At 34.7% G+C, this 26,060-nt stretch overlaps 1 protein-coding gene across 7 annotated transcripts in view; it reads right to left on the bottom strand.

The window, feature by feature from the left end:
- Positions 1–11,175: 11,175 nt before the first annotated feature.
- Positions 11,176–26,060, bottom strand: part of LOC121865602 (protein brunelleschi-like) — a 108,367-nt gene continuing 93,482 nt past the window's right edge. For all 7 annotated transcript variants that reach the window (XM_042365117.1, XM_042365111.1, XM_042365114.1 and 4 more), the window contains 7 exons: positions 25,598–25,837; positions 24,810–25,007; positions 24,056–24,425; positions 17,135–17,448; positions 16,384–16,564; positions 15,420–15,643; positions 11,176–14,214 (listed from right to left, as the gene is read on the bottom strand). In XM_042365117.1, the coding sequence (XP_042221051.1) occupies positions 14,023–14,214; positions 15,420–15,643; positions 16,384–16,564; positions 17,135–17,448; positions 24,056–24,425; positions 24,810–25,007; positions 25,598–25,837 (1,719 nt within the window). In that variant the 3' untranslated portion in view covers positions 11,176–14,022. The remainder of the gene's footprint in view (positions 14,215–15,419; positions 15,644–16,383; positions 16,565–17,134; positions 17,449–24,055; positions 24,426–24,809; positions 25,008–25,597; positions 25,838–26,060) is intronic.

The following is a 26,060-nucleotide window of genomic DNA, read 5'->3' on the forward strand; positions in this document are numbered from 1 at the left end:
GCTGAATGCACACGGGGCCCCCATAATTTTCTTATTATACATGGAGACTACATTAACTGGAAACGTTTCGGTATAGAAAATGCGAGCGTCATTTGAAAAAAAATAAAAAAAATTGGTCACGACTGCAGAAGGGGGGTCATAAGTACCGATGGACATAAGTTGAGGCAGTCGTAAGTCGGGGACTACCTGTATACAGGTGCTCCCCGACTTACGACGGGGTTAGGGACCCAAATCCAGGTTGTAAGTCCGACTGGTCATAAGTCCGACTGGTCGTAAGTCCGACTGGTCGTAAGTCCGACTGGTCGTAAGTTCGACATAGATAAAAAAAATGAAAAAAAAATCAAAATTAAAAAAAAAAAACATCTACAATGATATACAGTACACTAAAAGTAATAAATAATGAGGAATGGATACAGTGTGACTGAGCACTTACCTTAAATGTAGTCAGCTGAATGCACACGAGGCCCCCATAATTTTCTATTTACAGGATACATGGAGACTATATTAATTGGATGAAGCAGAAGAGGAGACAAGGCTGGGTGGGTCATCAATGTCGCTTTCTTCAGACAGGTTTATGTGCTGTGGAAACTTGCTGGTTGAAGGTATTGGATCATCTTGAGGGAGTGAAGAGGCAGCACTGGTGGGGCGTGAGGAGACAGCACTGGGGTACTTCTTGAAATAGATGTCCAATTTAGACTGCACAGTTTGCTTTTTCTTTTCATTATAAATCTCCCTGTAGCAAGCAAGTGACTCTTGGACCATTCTGTCAACTTTGGCATAACGCTCATAATTTTGATCCATGCCATCAAACATTTGCATTCCTTTATTAATTGTAGCAAATGCCTCTGCCATATGTTTCACTGAAAACTTTTTGGGGGGTGCAGGTTCTTCTTCTACATTTTGTCTCTCTTCTTCCTCTGCAATTTTCTGTGCATCTAGTTCAATAAGATCCTCGTTACTGAGCTCTTCTGCTACACTTTCAACCAACTGTCCAACATCTTCATTATCAATTATACATGACAAAACGTTGTACTCCTTCCAAAACTCTCTGAGCGTTTTCTCACCTTCAGTAGCAGCAACAGCCTGAGCGAAGGTTGTGCGTAAATAATACGCTTTAAAGGCAGCAATAGCACCTTGATCCATGGGTTGGATGATAGAGGTAGTGTTAGGTGGAATGTACACTACCTTAACATCAGGGTGCATGTCGTCCAGGTGTGGTGGGTGTCCCGGAGCATTATCCAAAATCAGCAAAATCTTGAATGGAATCCGTTGTTGCAGACAATACTCCTTGGCTCGTGGAATGAAACAAGTCATGAACCAATCCTCAAACAGTACTAGGGTCATCCAGGCTCTCTTATTACTGCAATAAAACACTGGCAGTGTGTGCTTGCTTACATGTTTAAAAGGCCTGGGGTTCTCTGAATGATAGATCATGAAGGGCTTTAGCTTGAAACCAGCAACATTCCCCCCCCCCAACAGAAGTGAAATTCTGTCCTTGAATGCCTTGAATCCTGGCATTGTTTTCGCCTCTTTGTGAATGTATGTCCGCTCAGGCATGCGCTTCCACAATAATCCAGTCTCATCCACATTGAATATTTGCTCAGGCAAATAATTCCCTTCCACAATCGCTTCATCTAACTCCTCCTTAAAAGCTTCGGCAGCACCAACATCGGCACTAGCTGCCTCTCCACTCACCTTAACATCGTGTAGACTGTAGCGTTTTTTAAATCTATCAAACCACCCATGACTTCCTGTAAAGGTTTGATCACATTCAACTCCTGCTTGCTCCTTCAGGCTTTGGAACAGGCTTCTTGCTTTAGCAAGTATGGTTAGAAGACTTAAGGGTACACGCTTCTGTATCTGGTCTTCTATCCATATCACCAATAATTTTTCCATATCGTGAATAGGACCTTGTCTTTTCTTTGATATCATAGTTCCCTTTATAGGTGTTGTTCCTTTCACTACATCACGAATACGTTCCTCGTCCATCAAAATAGTGGATATAGTCGAGTGTGAGAAACCTAGGTCGCGTGAGATTGTTGCTACTGTTTTCCCATTCTCATGCTGTGTTATTATCTTCATTTTCATCTCAAAAGTAATTGCCTGTCTCCTTTTCTTTGGAACACCACAAGCACTCTCACTTTTACGCTTTCCAGTCATTATAAAGTCAATTAAATACTGTACTATAATAAGGAAAGTTCACAGCGCGATCAGTATAGGATACGATAGCCAAACACCAACTAAGCGGTCCACTGAGTGAGTGTACCCACAAGGCGGACCTGTGACGCGCCACGCTCTCGCCCAGGACGGAAACGTTTCGGCATAGAAAATGCGCGCGTCATTTGAAAATATTTTTGGTCACAACTGCCGTGGTCGTATGTCCCGACGGACGTAAGGTCAGAGCAGGTAGTAAGTACCGATGGACGTAAGTCCATGCAGTCGTAAGTCGGGGACTACCTGTCCTGTATTGCGAAGTAAAAATTTTCAAAGTTTATGACAGGCCATCCTGGACATAACAAATTTGCACAGATTCATCTCAGATGAACTGAGAGGCCCTATTTTAAAATTTTAGGGTTGCATTCTTATTAATACATAACAAAGACTGAATTATTATTTATTTCATAAGGTTTATACAAACTTATATACAGATTTAACAAGTTGATGGGTAAGAAATAGACAAAGTTTATATGAATGTTCATAACTGCATTACTCATGTACAGTATGTGAGTGTGTTAATGTGTTTGCATGTGTTAATGTGTGTGCATGTGAATGTGTGTACATATTCAAAAGAAACACTGAAAACACACACTAGTCATAAACTTTTTCAGTCTCTTACATAATGCTTCACAAGAAACTGTAAGTAAAGTACAGTACAGTACCTTTATTTCAATGTTTTAATAATTATCCTCAGATTTTTTTAATCCTCCAAATTTTACACTGTTGTCAATAAAGAATCAGCAAAAGAAAGATACCTCTTTAATCAGTCTTGGTCTATTCTCAATGACATAGTTCTTTGTTAGTAGAACATAAAAGGTACTCAACAAAATGATTCAAACCTAAATTTCATCAACTTTATAGTCCAGTATCTAAGATTTATAAGTAAAAGTCACTGTTTCTTGAGTAGAAGAGAAAAAGCTCATCATATTGAACCACAATTATTTTTATCCACCATTATTGTGCATTTTGTTGACAGAGCATGGTGTAGTTCTGTACAGTACATACAATCTTGGTATGTACTGAATTAACATTATGCTCCACAAGACAATGAGGATTTTTTAAATTTCATTTCATTAATGACTTCACAAAGTCATGCCTGAAAAAATTAATATAAATACTGTACAGATATACAGTACAGTAATCCAATATTTAGTGGGAAGTTCTTTTACTGGGTTTTTTGTTGTTGATGTAACCGATACATTAAATGAAAGAAAATACAGTACTGCATGTAATAGTCCCTGAAACTGTATGTATCCCTATTCAATTAATTTAACCAAGAATTTTTTGTAGCTTGTTGCTTAAATAATATCAATGGCATCTCATGGGTTATGGAAGGGTTTTCTTCCAGAAAATTTGCCCATAATGCAAAATTCCATTGACTCCATTATATAATTTGAGATGCTTTCCCAAGGAAATTCTTTTGGCCAAAAAACATATTACAGGTACATACATATATGATTGAAAATAAACAGTTTTAAACACATTCAGTTAATTATTCATGATGTAACATTACAATAAATGCACACTTGAATTTAACTCACCAGAAACAATGTTGAGTGCTGCATGACGTGGTGCAATAGGAGTTACCTCCTTAAAGCATAATTTTAATGTCCAAAGTTATTCCTTTATGGAATCTTTTTTAGTCTCACTGCTTTCACTTGAATAAGGATACAGTAAAAAGAGATGCAAAACTGAACACAAGCTGGGGATGAATTGAGCACCACCATTGTTGTTGTACTGGGTAGGTGCATGATCCTCCAACCAACACCTTGTAGCAACCACCAAGAATCCACACAAAATAAATTAAAAATTTTTGGCAAATTTCTTCGTTATATATCACAATTATTTTTTTATTTAAATTTTACCCCAAATTCTGTAAGGGAGAATTTTTTGGCTGTACCCCAAATTTTTGGGTCATAATTTCCAAATTCCGTAAGAGCGAATTTCCATAACTCAGGTTTCCGTAACACAGAGGATGCCTGTATTCGTTGGAAGAATCACTGGATTGGTAGACTGAAAAATAAAGCTGTGGATATTTGTGCATGTTCCAGAGATGGAATATAAAGTACAATATTTTTTTAATACAGCACTGTACAGTCTCTCCTCGACTTACGACAGGGTTCCGTTCCGACCACCAGGTCGTGCCAGGTAAATCAAAAAGGCGAAAATAATATAGAAATTCTAAAATGGGTGTCTCTTTTTCGTCTTAGCACCACGAGAACTCTCACTTTTACGCTTGCCAGCCATTTTAAAGAGAATTACAAACAAAAATTTTGTCAGTACACAGCACTATCACTAACGTCGGGACTCGAAAATACGTAATGTGAAAAATATTTTATACGACCATGGCCGTCGTATGTCCGGGTTGTCGTAAGTCGAGGAGAGACTATAATTCTTCTGAGTCAACATGCAGGGGTGGATTCAGGATGGGGGGTTATTGTCTTCAGGCATTTTTGTATTGTAAAAAGTAATTACTATTGACCTCAAAATATCTCCTAATATCTAGTGCACATGGCTTCAAAATGCCCACCCAGTTGGGTGGGCTGCTGTGCTCGCCATGTTCTCAACACCCCCTCCCCCCCCTTGATATTCCTGGATTTGCCCCGACATGAATCATTTTGACAATAGGTGCTGCCAGATTACTCTATTGTCAACTACTTTCAACATGAAAAGGACAAAATTGCTTTACTTATATTTTGTGGTGTGTGTGTGTGTGTGTTTTTCTTGTATGCAAGTATTGTAAGTTAATCTCATACAGTACATGTATATCTGTATACAGCACACATATACTATAGTACTGTACATGTAAATTTGTGTATACTTGTGAATGTAGAACCTTGCAACATGTACAGTACTGATAAATTGAAAATGATATATCCCAGACACATGATGATAATTACTGAGATATTTTTACTTTGTTAAAACTAAGAATTTACTTATTTCCCACCAACTGTACAGTAGTATAAAGAAAAAAAAAACATCACATACAACGTACATTGTAATTGTCTATAAAAATACAATATTGCTTTCCATGAAATTTTGAGCTATGTGAATATATTCATTCATTTAATGCTGAAGAAAGTATTAATTACGGGGAGAAAGGAAGATATTCAAGATTCAACATGTATTTATCATTATTCCATGCTATTTGGACTGTGGCTTTGAATGTACAAATGTAGAAATGCACAAGTTCTTTATAAACTAAGGAGGTTGCTGTAATGTCTTCCAACCTTATACAAGGATGCTTTAGCAGAATCTAATCTATACCAGTCATTCACACCAGTTACCATTCAATTATGACCGTAAGCATAATTGTCAAAAAATCCTTTCTATTGTACTCTGAATTTATGAATATAATAATTAGATGCACAGCATGTTTAATTGAGGCTATTATTTATTACTGGGAGTCATGCTATTGCTCTGGCTGTCTAAATATAAGAAGTCTAATCAAACCATTTCTTTTCTTTATTCCTAGTTATTTTCTAGGCTACACATAATTCCAAATAAATTAATTCCCCACTGACTGTACTAGTCCCCTCATTTCTCTTTACTCAATAAAAAACAGTTAGGTTTAACTGTGAAAGCTGGAAGCAATACACTGTGCTTCAAGTTTAAACACAGCCTTCCCAGTAATAGTAGGCTAGTGCCTGAGCCAATTCAAAATGGCTTTCAGAATAAAGTAAGTAATTTTCAGAACAGATCTAAACCTATCATCTGTGAAGGCATCTTATATTAATACTGTATCATTTTTTAGTCATTTTGAAATCAAGATGTTCAGAGTATATTTTGTATATTGACCCTCTTGGTAACCTATGTAGTTTATTACTTTACTAAATAGACAGAAAACATGGGTCAGTAACATATAAGGTAGCTAAATTTTGATAAAACTTGTAGTGTAATTAAAAATAAATTGTAAATACTGTATTGAATGTATTACTTTACTAATCAAAGAAGTTGCAGAAAATGAAATTTTTGTGAGTGCCTCACCTTTCAGTATTTATACACAGGGAAATCAATATGAAAGAAACCTTAAAATTATTTCCTTATATATATATATATATATATATATATATATATATATATATATATATATATATATATATATATATATATATATATATATATATATATATATATATATATATATATATATATATATATATATATATATATATATATATATATATATATATATATATATATATATATATATATATATATATATATATATGCATATACAGTGGGGTATGCTATAACGAATCTAATTGGTTCTAGAACCTTGTTCGTTATAGCATTCATTCATTATAGGATTAATCCGTTCCAGGTCCCCAAATACAATCACTTAACACTGAAAATTATAATATAAAATTGTAAAAATTGTAAAAAAGTGCATACATATGCATCTAAACCCCTGAAATAAAGAATATCATTAATACTTGTAATAAAAAAAACAATAAATTAGTAAAAAAAAAAAAAAATTTTTTTTTAAATAATGTTTGTTGTAGGAGTTTCATTCGTTATAGCATTCTCAATTTTATAGGTAAAACCGTTCGTTATAGCATACTCCTGTATATATATATATATATATATATATATATATATATATATATATATATATATATATATATATATATATATATATATATATATATATATATATATATATATATATATATATACAGTATAGTAGAACCTCAGAAATCAGATATTTGGAAGCCTGAGGCAATTATGTCATTCGTAAAAGTTAATAAAAAATGAGCACTTGGACAACACACTACATTCAGTACAAGTATTTTGAAGGTCCTGCCATCCACCCACTCTCACACTTGACAAACAGTAGTAACCTGCCTTCCCATGTGATAACACTTGTTCTAAACAACTTTGGATTTGTACTAGGGTATGTAAAAATATCTTAAAACAACTCCAGATCACTATGTATAAAATATACAGTACTAAAATTAATTAATATAAAATTTTCATGATGTAATTCCCAAAGACAAATTTTGAAAACTATTGTGTGTATCAATCTCCTCAGATCAGCCATGTAATCATTGTTAAACATTTGACATCCCAATTTGGAAATCATTTTGTAGTTTCGACCAACTATGGCTCTCAAGTTGAGAAATTTGTTTTTCCGGTGGTTTAGACAATTTTAAGACACTTTTCTTCAATAATGTTTCCCTCGCAAATGACTTAAATATACCGGGGGATCCAGGGGGGCAGAGCGCCCTCGGTTAGGTGGTCATTTACGAAGGAAGCGTCTTAGAAGAAAGGTGTCTTAAAATTCTAAAAACCATCAGAAAAACACATTGCGCAACTCAAGAGCTGTGGTTGGTCGAAACTACAAATTGACCACTTTAAAAAGGAATTTAAATTCCCATTTAATGTAAGAAATTCATACTGTATTTAAAAAAATGGACAATGTATTGTACCATGCTAAGATATGTCAAACAAACTAGTAAATTTTTGGAAGTGTGGGCAAGACTGTCTCTCACTGAGGTACAGTCTGTGAGTATTAGTGTTTCAGAAGTGACAAAAAAAAAGATGTGCAGCAGTTTACTATGTTGTCCTATATGGTTTACATTCACAATGTTTACAGGATTGCAACAATTTATTTTCATAACATTTCTTATAGTATTCTCCCAGAGTGATTTGTTGTTTGTAAGTAATAATAGAAGAAAATTATTTTCAATACCAGTGCACCATACAAGATAAAGCACACGCACACACATGTACGCACACACAGAGTGCGTGGTATCAGAATATGACATTATAGAAAGAAAAAAAAAATTCTTTTATACATACAATACAGTAATCACTGCCCTTCCTGCTTTATCTTGAAACAAATTATTGTTGCACCAATCTCAGGTTTTATTTTTTAATGAGTACCCTATTTATACTTTTCATTTGCATTCTGTATAAATTTGCTTTATGTGTTTCTAGTTTACTTGAGTGAGGTTTACATTAGATGAAGGTGTCTGAAAATTTGGCCTGGGTAAGCATCCCCCAATTATAACACTATGGAAAGAGTGTGTCCTATTTGTCACGTTTTCTAGGAACAAATCCCCGACGTAAATCAATGACCTACTGTACATATTCTTATAATAATCCTCTCCCTTAGAACCCTAGTAAAGACAAAGCTGTGGTAATAAATACATATACTACTGTACAGATGTACAAACTGAGTATCTGAAATGGTTAGGCACATCATAGTACTGTATAGATAAGTGAAAGTAGTGCTGTTATTTTGGCTGTAAACCAATGTCTGAAAGCAAAGAAGTTGGCACAAAATATTGTTTTGATGAATTTACTTTCACAATATTAAGAACAAACTTCTATCTCTGGGAAGCAGAAGTTAATACCAGTTATGGTATGTGAGGACCTACTCCAGTGATACAACACCCCACAGAATAAAATTTAAATCTTATGAGGTTACTTTTTGAAAGCTGGTAAACACAATGAACACAATAAATGTACTGTAAAGGTAAATTAAAATGTTGCATACCAAATGCAATCTTCAGACAGTTGCCCTTCTCTTCCATTCGTGCATATAAGCCGATGGTATATACATATCTTCTTGTTACCTGTGAAACCTGAAATTCTAATACAGGAGTACATTATGTAACTTTACCAGAGTAATATAGTTTAATTGCATAGGTCAGTCCAGAACAACAGAAAATCTGTTGCAATGAAGCATTTGCCACAAAAGTGCAGTACTAACTCATTCCTCCAGTACAATATATTTTTGCATACATGAACTCCAGTGTATGGGACAAATACTCCAGAGTACATGAAAAGTTTGCATTACTGTAAATTATTGTACATGTTTTCTATCCAAGTAGTCTTAAACTAAAAAAAAAAAGAATGTGATTAACATATGAAGAGTACACCTTTATCACACCCAAATGTAAAGTGTTGTAACTTACTCCACCATAAAGTTAATTCTTCCACCTGATATAAATTCTCCCTTTCGTCAAGTTCATTGTAAATTAGATGCCTTGTTAACAATATGTAAAAAATCTGCACCAATAATGGAAAAGGAATAATCAAGCATCCATTACTCCCCTACTTATGTGATTTGTTTGAAATTGCAAGAACAAATTTCATATATTTTTTATAAATACAGTACAGTAAACCCTCAACATTTGCGGGCTTAGCTTTCACGGATTTGATTATTCATGGGTCCAACCATTGTATACCTGCTCATCATTCACACACGAGGTTTGGTTATACATGGTTTGTGGTCATGAGTTCCAGTAGACACATGTGCTTTGTGCCTACTGTACATGACCGCATCTGCATAAATTTCACATCCGCACCCAATAGATGTGTATGTTTTGGATGTATAGAGGTCGAGACTTCCATATTTCATTGCAGTAGATTTCTGACAAAGCTGACAGGGTAATTACTATGTTTTGGGGTAATTCCAAGACTTGCAAGGAAAAAGGTCAGAAAATGTGAAAAAGAACTAAATTCTTGGGTAATTTTACTTGCCATTGCAAAACCTACAGTATCTCAGCCAGGGGCAGATTATCCAACAGGAATGGTGAGGCTGAAGCCTCAAGCCTGTGAATTTTATAGGCCCGTGTTGAACAAGAATTCAACAATTGTTTGAATTGAGAATTTCATTTTATACAGGGTGCGCCAAAAGTCATTGTGCACCTACCATAGGCGATGAGTATATTCAGACATTGCATGAGGAAGCAAGGGGAGGAGGAGAGGGAGGGAGGAGGGGGAGGTGGGTCACTGTACAAGTCAAAAGTCACGTAAGCAACATGTCTTGTCCGGGTCCATTCAAAGTTATTTGTCCAGAATGTGTCCATGTATTCTGCACGAGTCTTTGGGTGCCACTCTCCCCTCAGCCTGTACTCTGTGCAGTAGCACCCCTCCCCCTACCCCCCTCCACCCCCATGCTTTGTTTTGCTGTTCGATCAGGCTTACTTCTGCTGGTAATTACCCTTACTATATACGGTACTGGGGCGTACTGGGGGACATTTTCTCCTTGGTGATGCCTCATAAGAATACAATGAGTGGAGTGAGTGGATCAAGTACAAAGAGGCAAATAAAAGTGGTGACCAAGTCAAAAAGTGGAGTTGCTTGTTTGCCTTGCTAGGAGTGATAGTATTGCAGCTGTGGTATGCCAATATGGTGTTAATGAGTCAACTGTGCACTCAATCAGGAAAAGGGAGGCAAATATTCATGCAGGTGTGTCTGCAAGTGCCCCTAACACAGCTAAAGTAACTTTTCAAACCCCTGACACTAACATGAATAAAAATGGATCATAACTTTAACATTACCACTATCATCATCTCATGAGCAGTACATTACTATGTACCCCATTTTCCCCTAAGGTCTAAAGGTTGACATTCACGGTATTTTGGAGAAATTTTAGTGTAGATAATGTTTAAAAAATTAGCATTTACTAATCACCTTTTCATAATTTAAAGTTCATTACAACAATGTCTGTTATAAAATATAGCAGTGTGTGTCCTGACTGTACAGTAGTTCACAGTAATTACTTATCTTATACTTATGTTATTTATATGTATGCTGGATGAAGGCATTAGGCCTGTGTATCCAGGTCTATATCCACTTGTAATTTAAATAGTACTGAATCAGGCAAATTAATCATGCTATTACAAATGCTCATGGCTCAACTTACACACATCTTAATCTGCCTAGTGTTTGTCCGGTAATCTCAGCATATAAGTATGCATTCAAGCCAACTTTTTATGATCATGAGCACTTCATGATAGAAAATATCCTCAAAACACATTTAAAATACTGTACTGAACATTCAATCATCAAATTTTCACCAAAAAAGTTAATATCAAAGGTGGTTGCTATATAAAGGCATACTGTATGTCACACTCTAAGACCAGTACTGTAATGTCATTTGATGATTTATATTATTTCCTGTGAGACATCACAAGCAGGAAATCAAATTAAAATAAATGCTTAAATTTCTGTTTATTACTAAATTGAATAAATAATAAAATCAAGTAAATTTAGAGAAAATTAATTTCATAGGCGCAATGAGAAATCAACCACCTTAATCACCTGCCAAACAACTCGTACAGCTGCCTCCCTTGTTGAGTACACAAGTTAGGTACACTGTCCATCAGAGTAGTGAATTTTGAGATTTGTAAATGTTATATTTAGTAGTTGTGGAAATTCCTTACAAAAAGTATAGTATAGAAAGAAAGTAAACATATTAAATTGTCACAAACTACCTATTTCTACATTATGTGTTGTTTCTATGTAATACCCACTGATGTTACAGTACAGTACATGATATTTGCATCATTGTTGTTATTCCAGTGTTAACCTAATAAGAATATAATTATCCAAAATACTCCAGTCTGGTCTTATGACTTTCTAGACTTGTAGGTGTTGAGTAATTTAATTTACGTATGTACTTTTTTTATATCTCTTACACTACTTGCAGCCCTCTCTTTAATGTCTACATAAAATACCCTACAAAATCAGTTTAAATTCTCTTAACTGAAATTTCATTTAAGAATAACTTACTTTTTATAATTTTTGTATGACTTGATTCAATCTCAGATCTGTATAGAAAAGATTCTGCTTGAGACATTCCTTTATGTATACAACATATGACAAAAGAAAACTATTATTCCTAATTTCTTAAAGCATGCCCATTGATGTATTATAAAAGAGTTCCATCATGATATCATAAGTAAAGTCACATCAAATTTCTTTATTGCAAATAAGATGGAAGAAAAATTAGTATTAAATAATGTTATTTCAGAGAAATTGGTAATGGTTAATGGCAAATTAGATGTAGGTTATTCCACCTTAAAGTTATATACTTGTAATGGTCATGGAAAATGTTCGTGTTTGTCTTTATGGATATACTGACTAGTTTATTCCAGTGAAAGTAAAGAATATATATTAATGGCTCATCCAATTGAGAGTTTGGAGGGTAACTCCTTTACTGTGCAACAGGTTGACAGGTTAAAAACCCTCCATAAATCTAGTAGATCTCACTTGCACTGCAGTTATTCATCCTAAACAGTCATATTTATGTAGAGAGATGAGCAGTAATTCAAGTGATGGGAGAAAACTGCATGTCAACTGTTCTGGTGTACAGTATATGTAGAATCAACTTCTCAGGTTACACAATTAAGACATTTCTAAAATGCCTATGGTATGTTACATCAGACACTAAACATCCTGAATAAATAATCATGCAACAGTTTTAACAACAATATGACTGCAAAGTAGGTCTAAGATATTATCATCACTGTGCCATGCTTTCCAAAGGAAGTTTTCTGTTAATGCAAGATTATTGGCATTAAAGGGTCACTTAAAAGACATCCAAGATTCCATTAACATCTTTCGATCAACTGTGGCTAGTAAACTGTAACTTTTCAGTATGTAATAAAACTGTTTAACATCATTGCTAGTTTAGGGTTTTACTACTGGTGAGACTAGACACTGTTTGTGATGTGTCTTGGAGCATCATGCTTAGTTCAGTTGATGATGAGTATTGATAAGGAGATAAACATGTCCATCATGGATGAAGATAAGGAAGAATCACTTCTTTAACAGTTTACAAGATTTCAGAATATACAGTATATAATTTGATGCATAGAAATTATTGCAATGTAGAGCACAGCAAAACTAAGCAACAACTAAAGGATCAGAGGCTACATAATATTCTTTACATTATCATACACTCAAAATTTTACATATCACAAAGTTCAAAATGCACAAATGTTGTGCTGTTGTACATATGAAATCGGTAATCTATTATACATTAACATAACTATATACTATGTGCTTAATATACATATCACTCTATGGTACTTTGGTTGTTATAATGCAATTCATATACTTTGTATAAAAATTACTATTTTCCAACAGCAATCCCTGTACACTCTTGATATATAATCAAGATTATACCTCAACCACCCATATGGCCAACTTATATACATCCCAAGTTAATCCATACTTGTGTGATGTTTAAATCCACACAAACATCTTCCTTAAATTTGTTTAAATCTGACCTTCATCTGGATGCTTGGGAAGCCAAACTCTTGGTTAAGAAATATGAGGCATTAACAAAATTTTACCATTACAGCTTAGGTCATCTTTATATATCAAATCACATGTCTTACTTTCAAATAAAAAAGTGTGCTTGTTGGCACATTCTGAATAAATTCACTGTATTACAACCATGCATCTGAGCACATTACAGTACTTTCAAGGATGCTTGAAAGAGGCTGGGATATTGAGAAAAAAAATTACTTTCAGTATATTAATTTGGCAGCCTTGTACTCATTTGGAAGATAAAAGTGACTTTCAGATTCTAATAAAAAATGTGTAGCTAAACACTTCATTAACAATTAGGCATTTACGTATACCACAGATGTGATGTTCCAACGGGAAGACCACACTCACAATACTGATATTGTGTTACTGAAATACTGTCACATTCAAACCATGACTTTCTGAAGTACAGCTTCTTGTAAGTATGACCAGTAGCAACACATGTTATTATGAGTACACCAGTAAATAGAGATAAAATGCAAGCAACTCAAAAGATAGTGAGTGTTTGTACAACACACACAAGTTTGAAGATGTTTTGAATGTCTTCGTTGTGTTTGTAATTATTAGTTATATATATAACGGATATAATGTATATTTAACTCTTAAAAGACAGTGATATTGTTGGGTAAATTTTCTTAATCATGAGGTACCACTCTAAAATTTAATGTCATTTACTTCTTCATAAATATTTATTAAACATTAAGGTATTTCTGAAACATAGCACCAAAATCATACATCAGTTATTGTTATCTCTAATGGTGGAGCAAACTTCCAAGCATGTTGGTGTGCTGGAGTGACATTCTCATAAAACGATGCCTGGGCAACTGCAGCTGCTGGAGAGCATGTCACCTCTACTTTGTACACTCCTGCAGTGAAGAAGACTAGCCCACAGCAGTGCTGGAACTCTTCCCCCTCAGCTAACTGCATTACCATGTTGAAAACCAAATGAAAAATAAATAAAAATTAGTATTATATATATATATATATATATATATATATATATATATATATATATATATATATATATATATATATATATATATATATATATATATATATATATATATATATATATATATATATATATACACACAGTATATAGCTAACAAAAGGGTAATGTCATAATTTTACAGATATTTTGTGTGACTTAACTATAATTATCTTATGGCATGGTGTCCCAGTTGCCATCAGGCAAATTTGAAGAAAGTTTTACAGTTGGATGCCTTTTCTTTTGGCAAACTACTTTTACAGATTGGGAAAAAGGGCATAATATGTATGCCTCCCAGGCGCCGTCTTAACTGGCAAGGCCAGGGTTGCTATTCCTTGACATAACCAAAGATTACCTGCTAGTAACACCACTCAAAAAGCAATCAAGAAAGCTTTGAATGATCAAGGCATAAAGGTGCTTCAAATCTGAAGAGAATTTGCTTAAAGTTTTTCATATACAGTACAGTACAGATACCTTACAAATAATGGGGGAAAATTAAGTAAATAAATGGAACAAATCTATAAAGCATTCCTATATATGCAATACAGTATCAAGGAAAAGTACTGCAAGATCAATAAAATTAAAGAAAATTTTGAGGAAAACAAGAGCCTGAGCTGACAGCACCTGCTTCCTGCTCCAAGAATCACTGAATACACTGTAGTTCCACTTCACAGATTCTATTGCCCCCTTTAAATTTCAGAAGTAATTTATAAACTTTATCCAGATGGCCACAATTAGTATTCAGTATGCCATTCTGCACTAATTCCAATAGGCCATCAGGCTAATGCAAGTTTAAGGTAAAATGCAACTGACATGTCTTAGAGGAAATTCTTCAAGCTTCACAGGCAACAAATTCTTTATCTAATTACAACTGAGTTGAACATAATCCTGCTTTTGTGTCTTCAAAAAGTATTTCATGATATCACTTTGAAACTATTCCCTTTTCTATTTCTCTTTATCACGTCAATTATTCTTTACGTGAAACTATAACTGAGAAGGACAACCCCTGAGCCTTTCTTAAACTATTTCTAAACCATCTTCACTTTCTTTGGTCTTCAATATTTTCTTCAGTGTTCAATATATGATTAATGATGCTGCATTATATACAAGTAACAATTATGTAGAACTACATTATCACCTGAGGTGTAGTCAATTTGGTAGCTCCTGTTGTGGTCATCTTAGCTTCTAGACGATAGTTCAGGTGGCCATTCTGATGGTCCTGAAAAGCGGTGAGACGTAGGCTGAGTGGGGGCAAGGGAGCTCCACTTGTATTGGTTATTCCAACATTTAGTTCTAGTGTGCGACCGACCACTCCACTGTTTTCTGTTCCTCCAACTACATCTTGCCCATCCACTTGAACATCTGAAAGAGAGAAAGACATCATCTTTAAAGACAGCATTTTCATACCTTTAACTCCTAAAATAAGTACTGAATGGCTAAGCTTAATTACATAACCCACACTCTGAGACAACTAGTGAACTTACCCAAGCCTTTGTGGAGGAATAGCAAGAAAAAGAAATTGACCTTGAAATAAAGTGATGTAAAACAGTTGTTAATTCGTTTCATGCATGACATTACTTGCTGTCTGATATTGTGGAGAACATAATTTACATTGCTGGAATTCTTATAAGAAAGTGATAAATTTGAATATAATCATGCTATAGTTTGCACTAAACAAAAATTTTAGTTATCATTTAGTACATTATTTTGAGTACATGTACAGTACAGCTTTGCCCTTAGGACAGTGTAGCGAGCCCAGAGAAACATTAGGCGTGAATTTTAAAATATGATGCACTAGATTGACTTGCGCAAGATAAGAAAGATTCGCTTTAAATTAAAACATTGTCCTTAATTGTGGGTGTTCTTTAAATCAATATCTTAAACTGAATCACTTTAAATCACATTCTACTATATACTGTATATATACTGTATATATATATATATATATATATATGTGTGTGTGTGTGTGTGTGTGTGTGTGTGTGGGGGAAGGAGTTGTATTTGCTTTAGATATTACTGTTACAAAACCCCATACAGTATAATAAAGTACAGTTGGTTAATAAGATTAATAATATTGCATCATATATTAAAGAAACACTCACCCCAGTGAATGGGAGCCATGGTAATGAGGTCGTGAGTTGATGGAGGGAACGTTATGCCAGCAAGGGATGCTCGGCCTGGAGTGTCACTGGGACCTAATGTCCATCGAAGCTCTACCAATGATGCAACATGACCCCCAAGAACTGTTGACCATCCCCATCCACTCTCACTCATATTAGTATCCTGTGGAATAATAATTTTGATGTTTTTACATTTCACAATATCTCACAATATCTAGCAAGGTTGCATTTTACAATTTCTTAATTTCTTATGGTACACGCTAAAGATAGCCTTCACTTGTGAAAATCTTACATCAATATACAAAATATCTTGGTTACTATTTGAATAATTTTTTTTTTATAGTTTTGGAGACTTATGTGTGAGATGCAGAAAAGGTAATGTGCATGTGAAGAAGAATTTCCATGACTCATCAGATTTCACCTAAAATAAAAAAAACCTGCATCAAACACAAGTGAAGGACAGTATTATAGTTTTTATATATACTGTACGTAACATTACATCCTCTATTAGCAAATGGGTTATAATATCAAGGGGAAGGGGGAGATTTAAGTGAACTTAATATGTCCTACCATTAAATTAATGCATGGTTAATCTTAAATGGATATCAGGTATATTTCTGAGAATATAAAATATAATTTTCTCTACAATAATTAACTCATCACTTTCACCATTGAGCATCTGTGACATTTGAAGAAAAAAATTATTGAGCAGTAGCTGTTAACACTAATTTACCTGTGTGAGAGTAGCAAGAGGACAGCGGTCAACAGGAACAGGAACTCTACAAGAATCTCCAGCTTCTATGAGAATATGCTTGGTGGGTGTGTAATGGAGGTCCATCTCATGAGAGGCACAATTGAGGAGGTCCAGCACAACATAACACTGGTGAGGCAACTCGGCAGGAAGAACATCCCATCTGGTCACCAGCAGTGAGGGCGTCACCTCAATATTGATCGTCAATTGGGTACTGCGGCAAAAATCAGCACTCATTCCTGATCCACCTGAATATTTCACCATCAAGGTGGCATCTAGTGTTCTTCCAGTGCAGCCTGCCAAAAAAACGTTTTATAAAATATAAGAGCAAAAATCTAGAAGCAGCATTATCAGAATTTTAGAAACGTCAAACTACACAAAAAAAGAAGAGAGGTTTCTTTACGATATTGGAAATATGTTGGCATAGATTTATGATGTCATGAACTGGTTATAAGCACTTTTTATAACTTTTCATAAAGAATTACTGGCACCTACAGAAAATCATAAAGTTGTAACAAAGATCATTAAAGTACTGCTTAAATTTAAAAAATTATGTACGTACAGTATTTTAAAATTTTACAATAAGCAAAAAACAAATTAATAATTACATAATTTATTGGGAGATCATACTGTATGTACGGTATGTTTATTTCAGTTAACCCTCGATAACTCGGCATTTGATAACTTGGAATTTCATATAACTCGGCATGAATATGGTCCCAGAATGTATTAGCATAACTAGAGAAATATAAAATTATCTGGGAAAATCTTGGCACATCTGAAAAAAACCTGCAGGGGCAGAGGGGGGGGGGGGGAGTGCTTCGATAAGTCGGAATTTGGGATAACTCGGTAAGGCCAGAGCCCCGTATGTGCCAAGTTAGCGAGTATTTACTGTATGTTAAGTAAACATGAACCCTAAGATGAAAGAGAGCAATTAACTCTACTGGCCATGCAAGTAAGCTGTAACATCATTAACAAGCTAATTCCATAATGTACCCCAGCCTGACACACACTGAAGTTGTGAGGTCCTAGAATCCTTTTTCTTTCTAGCATAAGCAGTTTAAATTTTGACATAGGTGTTGGTCTTTCCACAAGATGTCTGCTGCCAATGGTTTTAAAGTGCTGAAAATTATAGTTGGGAAGAAATACTGAATAGAAAGTATTTTGGACAAAATCTGTAATCTGAATTTGCAAATTTACACACAGTCCTGATAAGCTTAGGTAGCCAGTGTAGTAACTACAGGATTGTGTGTTTAACACAGACACAACATCACAAAAAAGTAAAGCAGAGAGCAGCATAGCTGTTGAAACTGGGTACTGTACAATATACAGAAGGTGAAAACCACTGGACCGGATTTAATACTGAAACACCAGAGGATGTAGTCCACTGTGGCTGCAGTACTGTATTCCATATATGTGGCAGATAGCAGATAAATACAGTACACAATAACCATCCAATCTTTTGCAGTACATTGGGACTATGAGGACTGCAAACTGCTTGGATTTTGCACAGTACTGTAATCCCAAATCTAACATGGTACACAGGTGATGTTACACAACTCAATCATTAAATAAAGCTCATCACACCTCTGTACTATAAATACAATTACAAGTACAAAAGACAAAATCTAATTTATGTAAGAAAGCATTATTCTGAACAACACCATATATACTGTACAACACACAGTTAACACACTTACAGTAATGTAAAATAACCACTGAACAATAAAATGAAGGAAAATTGTTATCACTTTCTCAGAGGTAAGACTGTAAAAACATTATTCTTCTGTACTGAAAAGCTTTGACAGTTACATTAGTATACCTGTATACCACAATAGTGTCTCAATTTTTCCTTCATTCTTTACAAACTTTTCCTGCATTATTCTACAAATACATTGTATCCCAGGAAGTCATTGTTCTCCTTAAAACTGCCAACTGTGATAAAATGGATTGATTTTATTCATATTTTTACCTTTACTAGCAGTAGTATGAAGTTGAAATAAACAGCTCAATCTTTCCCTTCTATTTGCAGATACTGTACCATATATCATTCTGTTTGAACAGAACCTTGACTGGTGTGACTTTATCCAACTTTACAATTACCTGTATTTTAAACATTTTCCTCCAAGTTCAGCCATCAAACATTCTTTTCAGCTTCATGTAACCCACCAGAAATTTTAAAATTTTCATCTTGACATAATATACTTGAATATGCATAAAAGTACAGTACAGTACTGCTTTTTTTATATCTGTTCTTGTACCAAAGAGATGCAGCATGATGGAACTTTTTCTAATGCATACAATTTCAGCTATCTTCAATTATGTATTTCAACTATTCAATTTTTTGGGATGACAGAACTTATATTGTACAGTACCGTATATTCATGGGAAATTGGGTCATAATATTTTTAGTGGTGAAATATCCATGTAATGGAAAATATTTAAATGCAAAAAAATGGATGGCTACTGTTACAGAAACACTTGTAGTGACATAAACAATACGACAGAAACAAAGACAGCACCTATTTTTTTGCAGGGTGACTTAGCAAAGGAATTAATGTAGGAAGTCCATCACAATCTTTTGTAACTGCTAGTGTATATCAGAATCATTGCTAAAATTTGACAAATTAATAGTATTGAATACAAAAAAAAAAATGACTGTTTTAGGGGAGGCAAAGATGGGGATGTTAAGGGTGTGGAGTATGAGCTATGAACTAAGGATAAAAAAAACAAGTCAAAAGACATGGAAATGGTGTTTCTTATGTGGTGTGAATAGGATATGACAAATAAGAAATCAAGACAGAGAGATATGGAAGTGAAGGAGTATTATGAGAAAAGCTAGCTGCTACAGTGGTATGGATATATAGAGTGAAAATGAACTAATAGATAGTTAAAATGAGTGGATAATTTAGATTCAGAAAAGAAACAAATAAGACACATGGAAAGACCAAGAGGGTAAAGGAAAAATGGGATGAGGAGCTACTAAATGGAAGGGGATGGACATCCAAGAAGCACTAGTGAGCTTGAGTGAAAAGGAAGTACAGTATGTGTGTGATGTAATGTATGAAATGAAAGGAATAAGCAAGATAGATTACCTTGGAACCTTACTCAGGAAGAAGAACGAGTCTGGTCAGTACACAAATACAAACAAATCACAGCAAATGAGGGACAATCCATGTTGAACTTGAGTTCTGAGTACTCTGCAATGTGGCACTAATGGCTAGCAAAGAAGGGAAATAACATTAAAGGGTAGGAAAGTGACTTCAGAGGAGCTTTATTTTATTAAATTTGTATTCATTGACTTATCTTGTCAAGACTGTTATTCAAGGACGATATGGTGAATGCTTATGAATTATTAAGAACATTCAAAAGGGAAATTATGCTGAATTACTTTTGGGTTATCTTGTATCAGTGGATAGGAGATATGTAGGAAAGGTCATTAATGAGTATTAGTGTTACAGACAACAGAACTTTGTAGAAAGTGATGGGGCAATGAAACAATAATAACAAAATAAAGGAATGGTCAAGTTAGAGAAGGGTTACCTGAGGTGGGTAGACTTGATAGTAAAGCATTAAACTATACCCTGTTAAAGGTTTCAGAAATGTGAACCGTAACAACAAAAGAAAGGGTGGCCAGACTTAAAAACTGTCTGAGAATTTTAAAAACCATAATAATGGTCTGAGAGGTGTTGAGCTTCAAGAGTGAAGGTATGTTTGTAGTTAATGACTATCAAAAACTTTATACAGGTATATAGAGGGATCTACTGTGTCATATTTCCTTTGAACTGATTGAACTGTGAGTGTAATATGCTTCCAAAGGTAAATGAGTTTTATGAATGAGGCAATTAAGCCAAGTCAATTTTGACAAAGGAACCCAGGGACATCTTTGGAATTATACCATTATGATTAAATGCAATCAGAATATATAAAGTAGAATTTGAATTGAATGTCTATTTAACATGAAGAATTAAGGTAAAATTGGTTAACTGAGAGCCTTCGGAGGAAGTTCAATAATAATTGTATTTTGCAAGCCTGATGACAGATAGTAAGACAAAATATGTCAGAGGGAAGACAATATAATTCCAAGATATCCTTTTCCAATTACCAAAACAGGAATAGGAACAGTAATTGGAAGATTTTTCACTGCTCCTTTTCAAAATTCTTGTGTATGGAGTGTCAAAGACAGGAATCAGACGGATTGCAGGCACTCAGAAAACTAATTTGAGTTATATCTGATGACAAATCTTGCCACCGCCTATAAGCCATATTTCTTCTTTGAACTGAAGCCAAACATGCATCATCAAACAATGGCTTACAAAGTTGTGAAAATTGTGAGTTGAAATACGAGAAAGGGAATTTATGGCTTCATACCTGCCATAATCACCTCTGCGAGGTGAGTGGCACAGGCAGAAGGCTCCGGTGAACTGAAGACACACTGCTTCCGAGGACAGGAAAAAAAGAATTCATAGAGGTGTTCCCATTGAGCGGAGTGAAAGTGCCAGAGACGGCGTTTAGGGGAGTTAGTTGGTGGAGTGTGTGCTAGAGAGCAAGAGACAGATATGATGTTATGATTTGACAAATAGAGGGAGTTTAGAATAGGTAATAGGTAATGGGACTTGAAATTAGAAAAAGGTGATGGCTGCTCATTTGGATTACTAAGAATGAGCTGAAAATGTAACAATCTGAATAAGGCTTCTGATGAGTATGAACTCAAATACCACATTTCAAGGTTGACATGTGTATGTGGAGAGCCAGCATTCATTGTAGCCACTGACATTACCCATGATAAAGAATATGCATAAGTAAAAAGATGGAGTAAAAGTTCCACGGGTGAAGAGGTCACTGAACTTATTGGAATTTAAAGTGATAGATACTATATGAACTAGATTTAAATATAAGATATTATGTAGGTTCAGTGAGTTCATATCAATAGATTAGTCTTCAGAGCATAGATATGATTAGTGGGAGATCAAAATGTAAACATGAGTGGAAGATGAAAATGCAGTTAACCACATAAACAACTATTAGAGTAGTACATCGAATTACCGGACATCTGTACATCTAGAACGTTGTAAAACCAGACTGGGGATTCTCTAGTAATTCTATTCCAATTTAATAAACACCAGAATAACAACATTAGAGTTAACAATGTGCAATTAATCATGGCAATTTACAGTGTCTCAGGATTATAAAATATTCAGTTTAGCAGTGAACATCAATTATGTACAATTATGTCAGAGTAATCATACACAGAAAGTGAAAATATGTAGAAGCATTTTGTTGAGTCAACTTTTGCAATATTTCCATAAAACTGTATCTCATTTTTCCTGCATTGCACTGTTAAGTTACTTGATTTTTCTTAAGTACTGTAGTACTCTAATAACAAATACTATCCATGATATTTGTGAGGAAATTCTGCTGAATAGCAGTGCAATACTCAAATAAAAATTCATAAATCTCCAAATATATCACACTGGGGAGTTCTGTAACATATCTGACCACTTGGTCAATGAAGGTTTGTGTAAAGGTGGTTGACTTTCTGGTGTACAGTACCTAAATCTTACTTCACAGCTAATGTGTACAATTACAAGGCCCTGAGCACATGTTATACTGTAGTGCCACTAGTCCAACATGTTCAGTATCAATTAATGTTCATGAAATGGATGTATATCTGGATATAAAAGCCTGACACCTTCGTTTAGAGTAAGCATAAATAACACCCGTAATAAACAAATGATCAATAGGGCCTTGGGAGGGTGATGGAGGTTGCTAAACATCATACTATCTTATAAAAATCATACTTAAACAACGTTTAAATAATGAAAATGTTCTATATAAATTTCCAGTGTTGTAAAAGTATTGTGAGTTTTAGATATCTGTACTGTATTCATTAAAAAATAGGGTTTTATATAACCAGCTGATAATCTTAAAAAAAATAATTATCAGAAAAGGAGTAATTTATGTTTCAATATTTCCCTTTTCTGTTCGGTGGAGCCTGATGACAACTATTGGTTTAATGAGTTGAGTTTTTGGACCTATAAGGAACTCTATGAGAGGGAGTTGTTAAATTACATAAAGAATACTTCACCTTTTAAAAGAGTAAGTTACTTACTAATAAATTTTAGCAAGTTAAATGTGACCCACCTATTTCATTGTATATTCCATATACAGTATCAATAACTTTAGTTCATCCAGAAAACAGAAAATACAAAAAATCAGCATGGACAGATGTGGCAAGTAAGTGGGGTTAAAAATTAAATAAACATTTTGAAAGTACAGTAATTAAGAAAATTACAACTTCTTAAGCCAAGATCATTTGGAATACTGCACCATTATATTAAGATTTTGAAAAAAATCAGAATTTTGGCTGAAACAGCTTTGTTTTTACTGAAAACACTTTTTTCTTCTTCAAAGTGTAAACAAATGAGTTTAATATCAATGTTTATGAAGAAGGAAAGACCACTGTAATACTACCTCAGGTTGTTTTCTAGCTGAAAAATAAGGCAAACTTTTCACACCTTCTGACAAGTGACTGCCCCATAAGAGTTCAATTATATAAGGCAATATTGTACTGGAGGGGGCCCCGTACCATTATGGAGGAACAAAGTTTATTTATACACAAATTTACACTGTTCCAGACCATCTTTGGCAATTGTTAGTCCGGTAAAGTGACGTACTACGAGACAACAGAAACTAAAAGGGTAAAGCTAGTGGTGATATATGGGGAGAGAAAAATAGCAAACACCTACAAAGATATGGACAATACTTAATCCATCTTGTCCTTCCTCTGAGTTGTACACATTTGGACACATCCATTGGCAGATATCAAGATATGTCACCACCTGTATGGCAGATAAGATGAGGTAAGTTTAGAAGACTCCCAACAGTCATCTTGTGACCTACCTGGTGTGTTGAGTGTAGCTCGGGTTCTAATAGTTGACGAAGGTGCCTGAGTGGAGGAAGATGATCCAGATCTTACGCTTGATCCTGAACGGGATGATAACAGTGAAGCGGATGAATCTGTTCTACGCGTGCGTGCCCCACGGGTGCTTGAGGTAGCTGCAGATTGTCTGGAGGGTAGGGAGGAAGGTCCACCCGATATTAAGGACGGTGGTTCACTGCCAGAAATCATACTAGTTGTTTCCAAGGACTCATCTAAGCGACCAGGACACAGGAAGTCAGAAACAGCATAAACATAGAGGGTTAGAGAAGCCTTACCACCTGGTGGGATAGGAAGCTGGGCGTGGATGTTTTCCTCACTGTATTGAAACACCTGAAACAGATTCAGTATATGAATATAAATTGCTTAATTCAAAATACTGGTAACTTACATTGTTTCTCCACCAAAGTAAATAAAGATAATCTTTGTCACTGATGATTATTTCCTGAGACTACACTGATATGTTGATAAATCACAATTATCACACACAATGCCATATTTCAAAATAAAATATTTCATTATTTTTTGTGTTTCACATTATTTATACCTTCTCTCTACTTTTACAACTTCCCTGCCACTACTTTCTTCAGAATATTTTCACAGATCCTTTTTTATTAAAAGAAATGCCACAACAGTTGCTTCACTCATACCTTGGCTAAATGAACACAAAGAAAAGTTACAAAAAAAAAAAAAAAACATTGTTGGAAATTATCTCACCTGATTTAACAACTCTTTGTCCATTTTTGATTCAAGGGTGATGGTGAGTTCCTCCACTGGCTGGGATGACAAATTGTGTAGCACCACAGAGCACTCATGGGTCTCTCCAGCAGACAAGGACAAGTGCAAGTTTCCACACTCTTCACCAACTGGTCTCTCAACACCTAAACTTCCTGTGCTACAGTTGCCAGTCAGTATCTGTGTAAATTAAAATATGAACTGTTGTATTCCTTGCTTGAATAGTAAAAAATTCTGCTTTCTTTTTAGGTAGAGATATTGGACATTTCCTAAATAACAAATTATAAAATCACAAAGTAAACACAGCCACAGATAAACCTAACTGGTGAATTTTTACCACAAGTGCAGTAGTACATTCAATGAGTGTTATTTGTCATCCACAATGCTGAATCTTTTTTTGTTCAGTATTATTTTGCTCAGTCCTGGATAAATGACTTTTGGAGTTCCAAGATTCTACCATACTGAAACTTAGAATTTCCTTTAGTAAATCTTGCTAAAGAACAGCTCATGTTGACAGTCAATCTAGCTTATGGTTAATAAAACTTGAAAGTTAATGAACAACATAACACTATGATATTGCAGTTACTTTACCAGGAAGCCAAAAAAATATATTGATCAATGGTTTAATCGTGTTGAGAAGCTTCTAAATGCAGCCATCACTTAAGTTGTGCTTGCAAACAAAGCTCTTCAACATGAATACCCATAAATTATGTGTAACTAATTATTACAATCATCAAAAATCCAATGGGAATAAAATAACCCCAACTGACCTGTATTAATGGTAATGCAGGCACAACATTTACAGAGTATTGCGGCATCTTCAACTGCGACATGAATTTTAGTCGACAGTTGCTGCTGACTCCCATAACAGTGGAGGAGTAACCTATAACTCGCAACTCCCCAGCACTTTGTGGTCGCCCTCGTATGGTGACTGACTGAAGACCCTTTTCAGGTTTTAGTACAGTCGTAGATGCCCAAGACTCAAACTGAGCCCCTTCAGTTATAAGCATCTAAAAAGCAAATATATAAGATCATTAGAAACAGTCAATCAGTTCAGTCTTAAAAACTAGTTGATACTCTTTGCTAAATTTACAAAGTACTGTGCTTAACTCTTTGTATCCAATGATGTAGTTATGTGTATCTAAGAATGTATTAACCTTACCAGGTACTTATAATCACACCCAATCACTGAATCATTTACCAAAACTTCTTATAAATTACTTAAACTCAATA

The sequence above is a fragment of the Homarus americanus genome, unplaced genomic scaffold (assembly GCF_018991925.1).
Source record: "Homarus americanus isolate GMGI-L3 unplaced genomic scaffold, GMGI_Hamer_2.0 scaffold9358, whole genome shotgun sequence".
NCBI classification, from domain to species: domain Eukaryota; kingdom Metazoa; phylum Arthropoda; class Malacostraca; order Decapoda; family Nephropidae; genus Homarus; species Homarus americanus.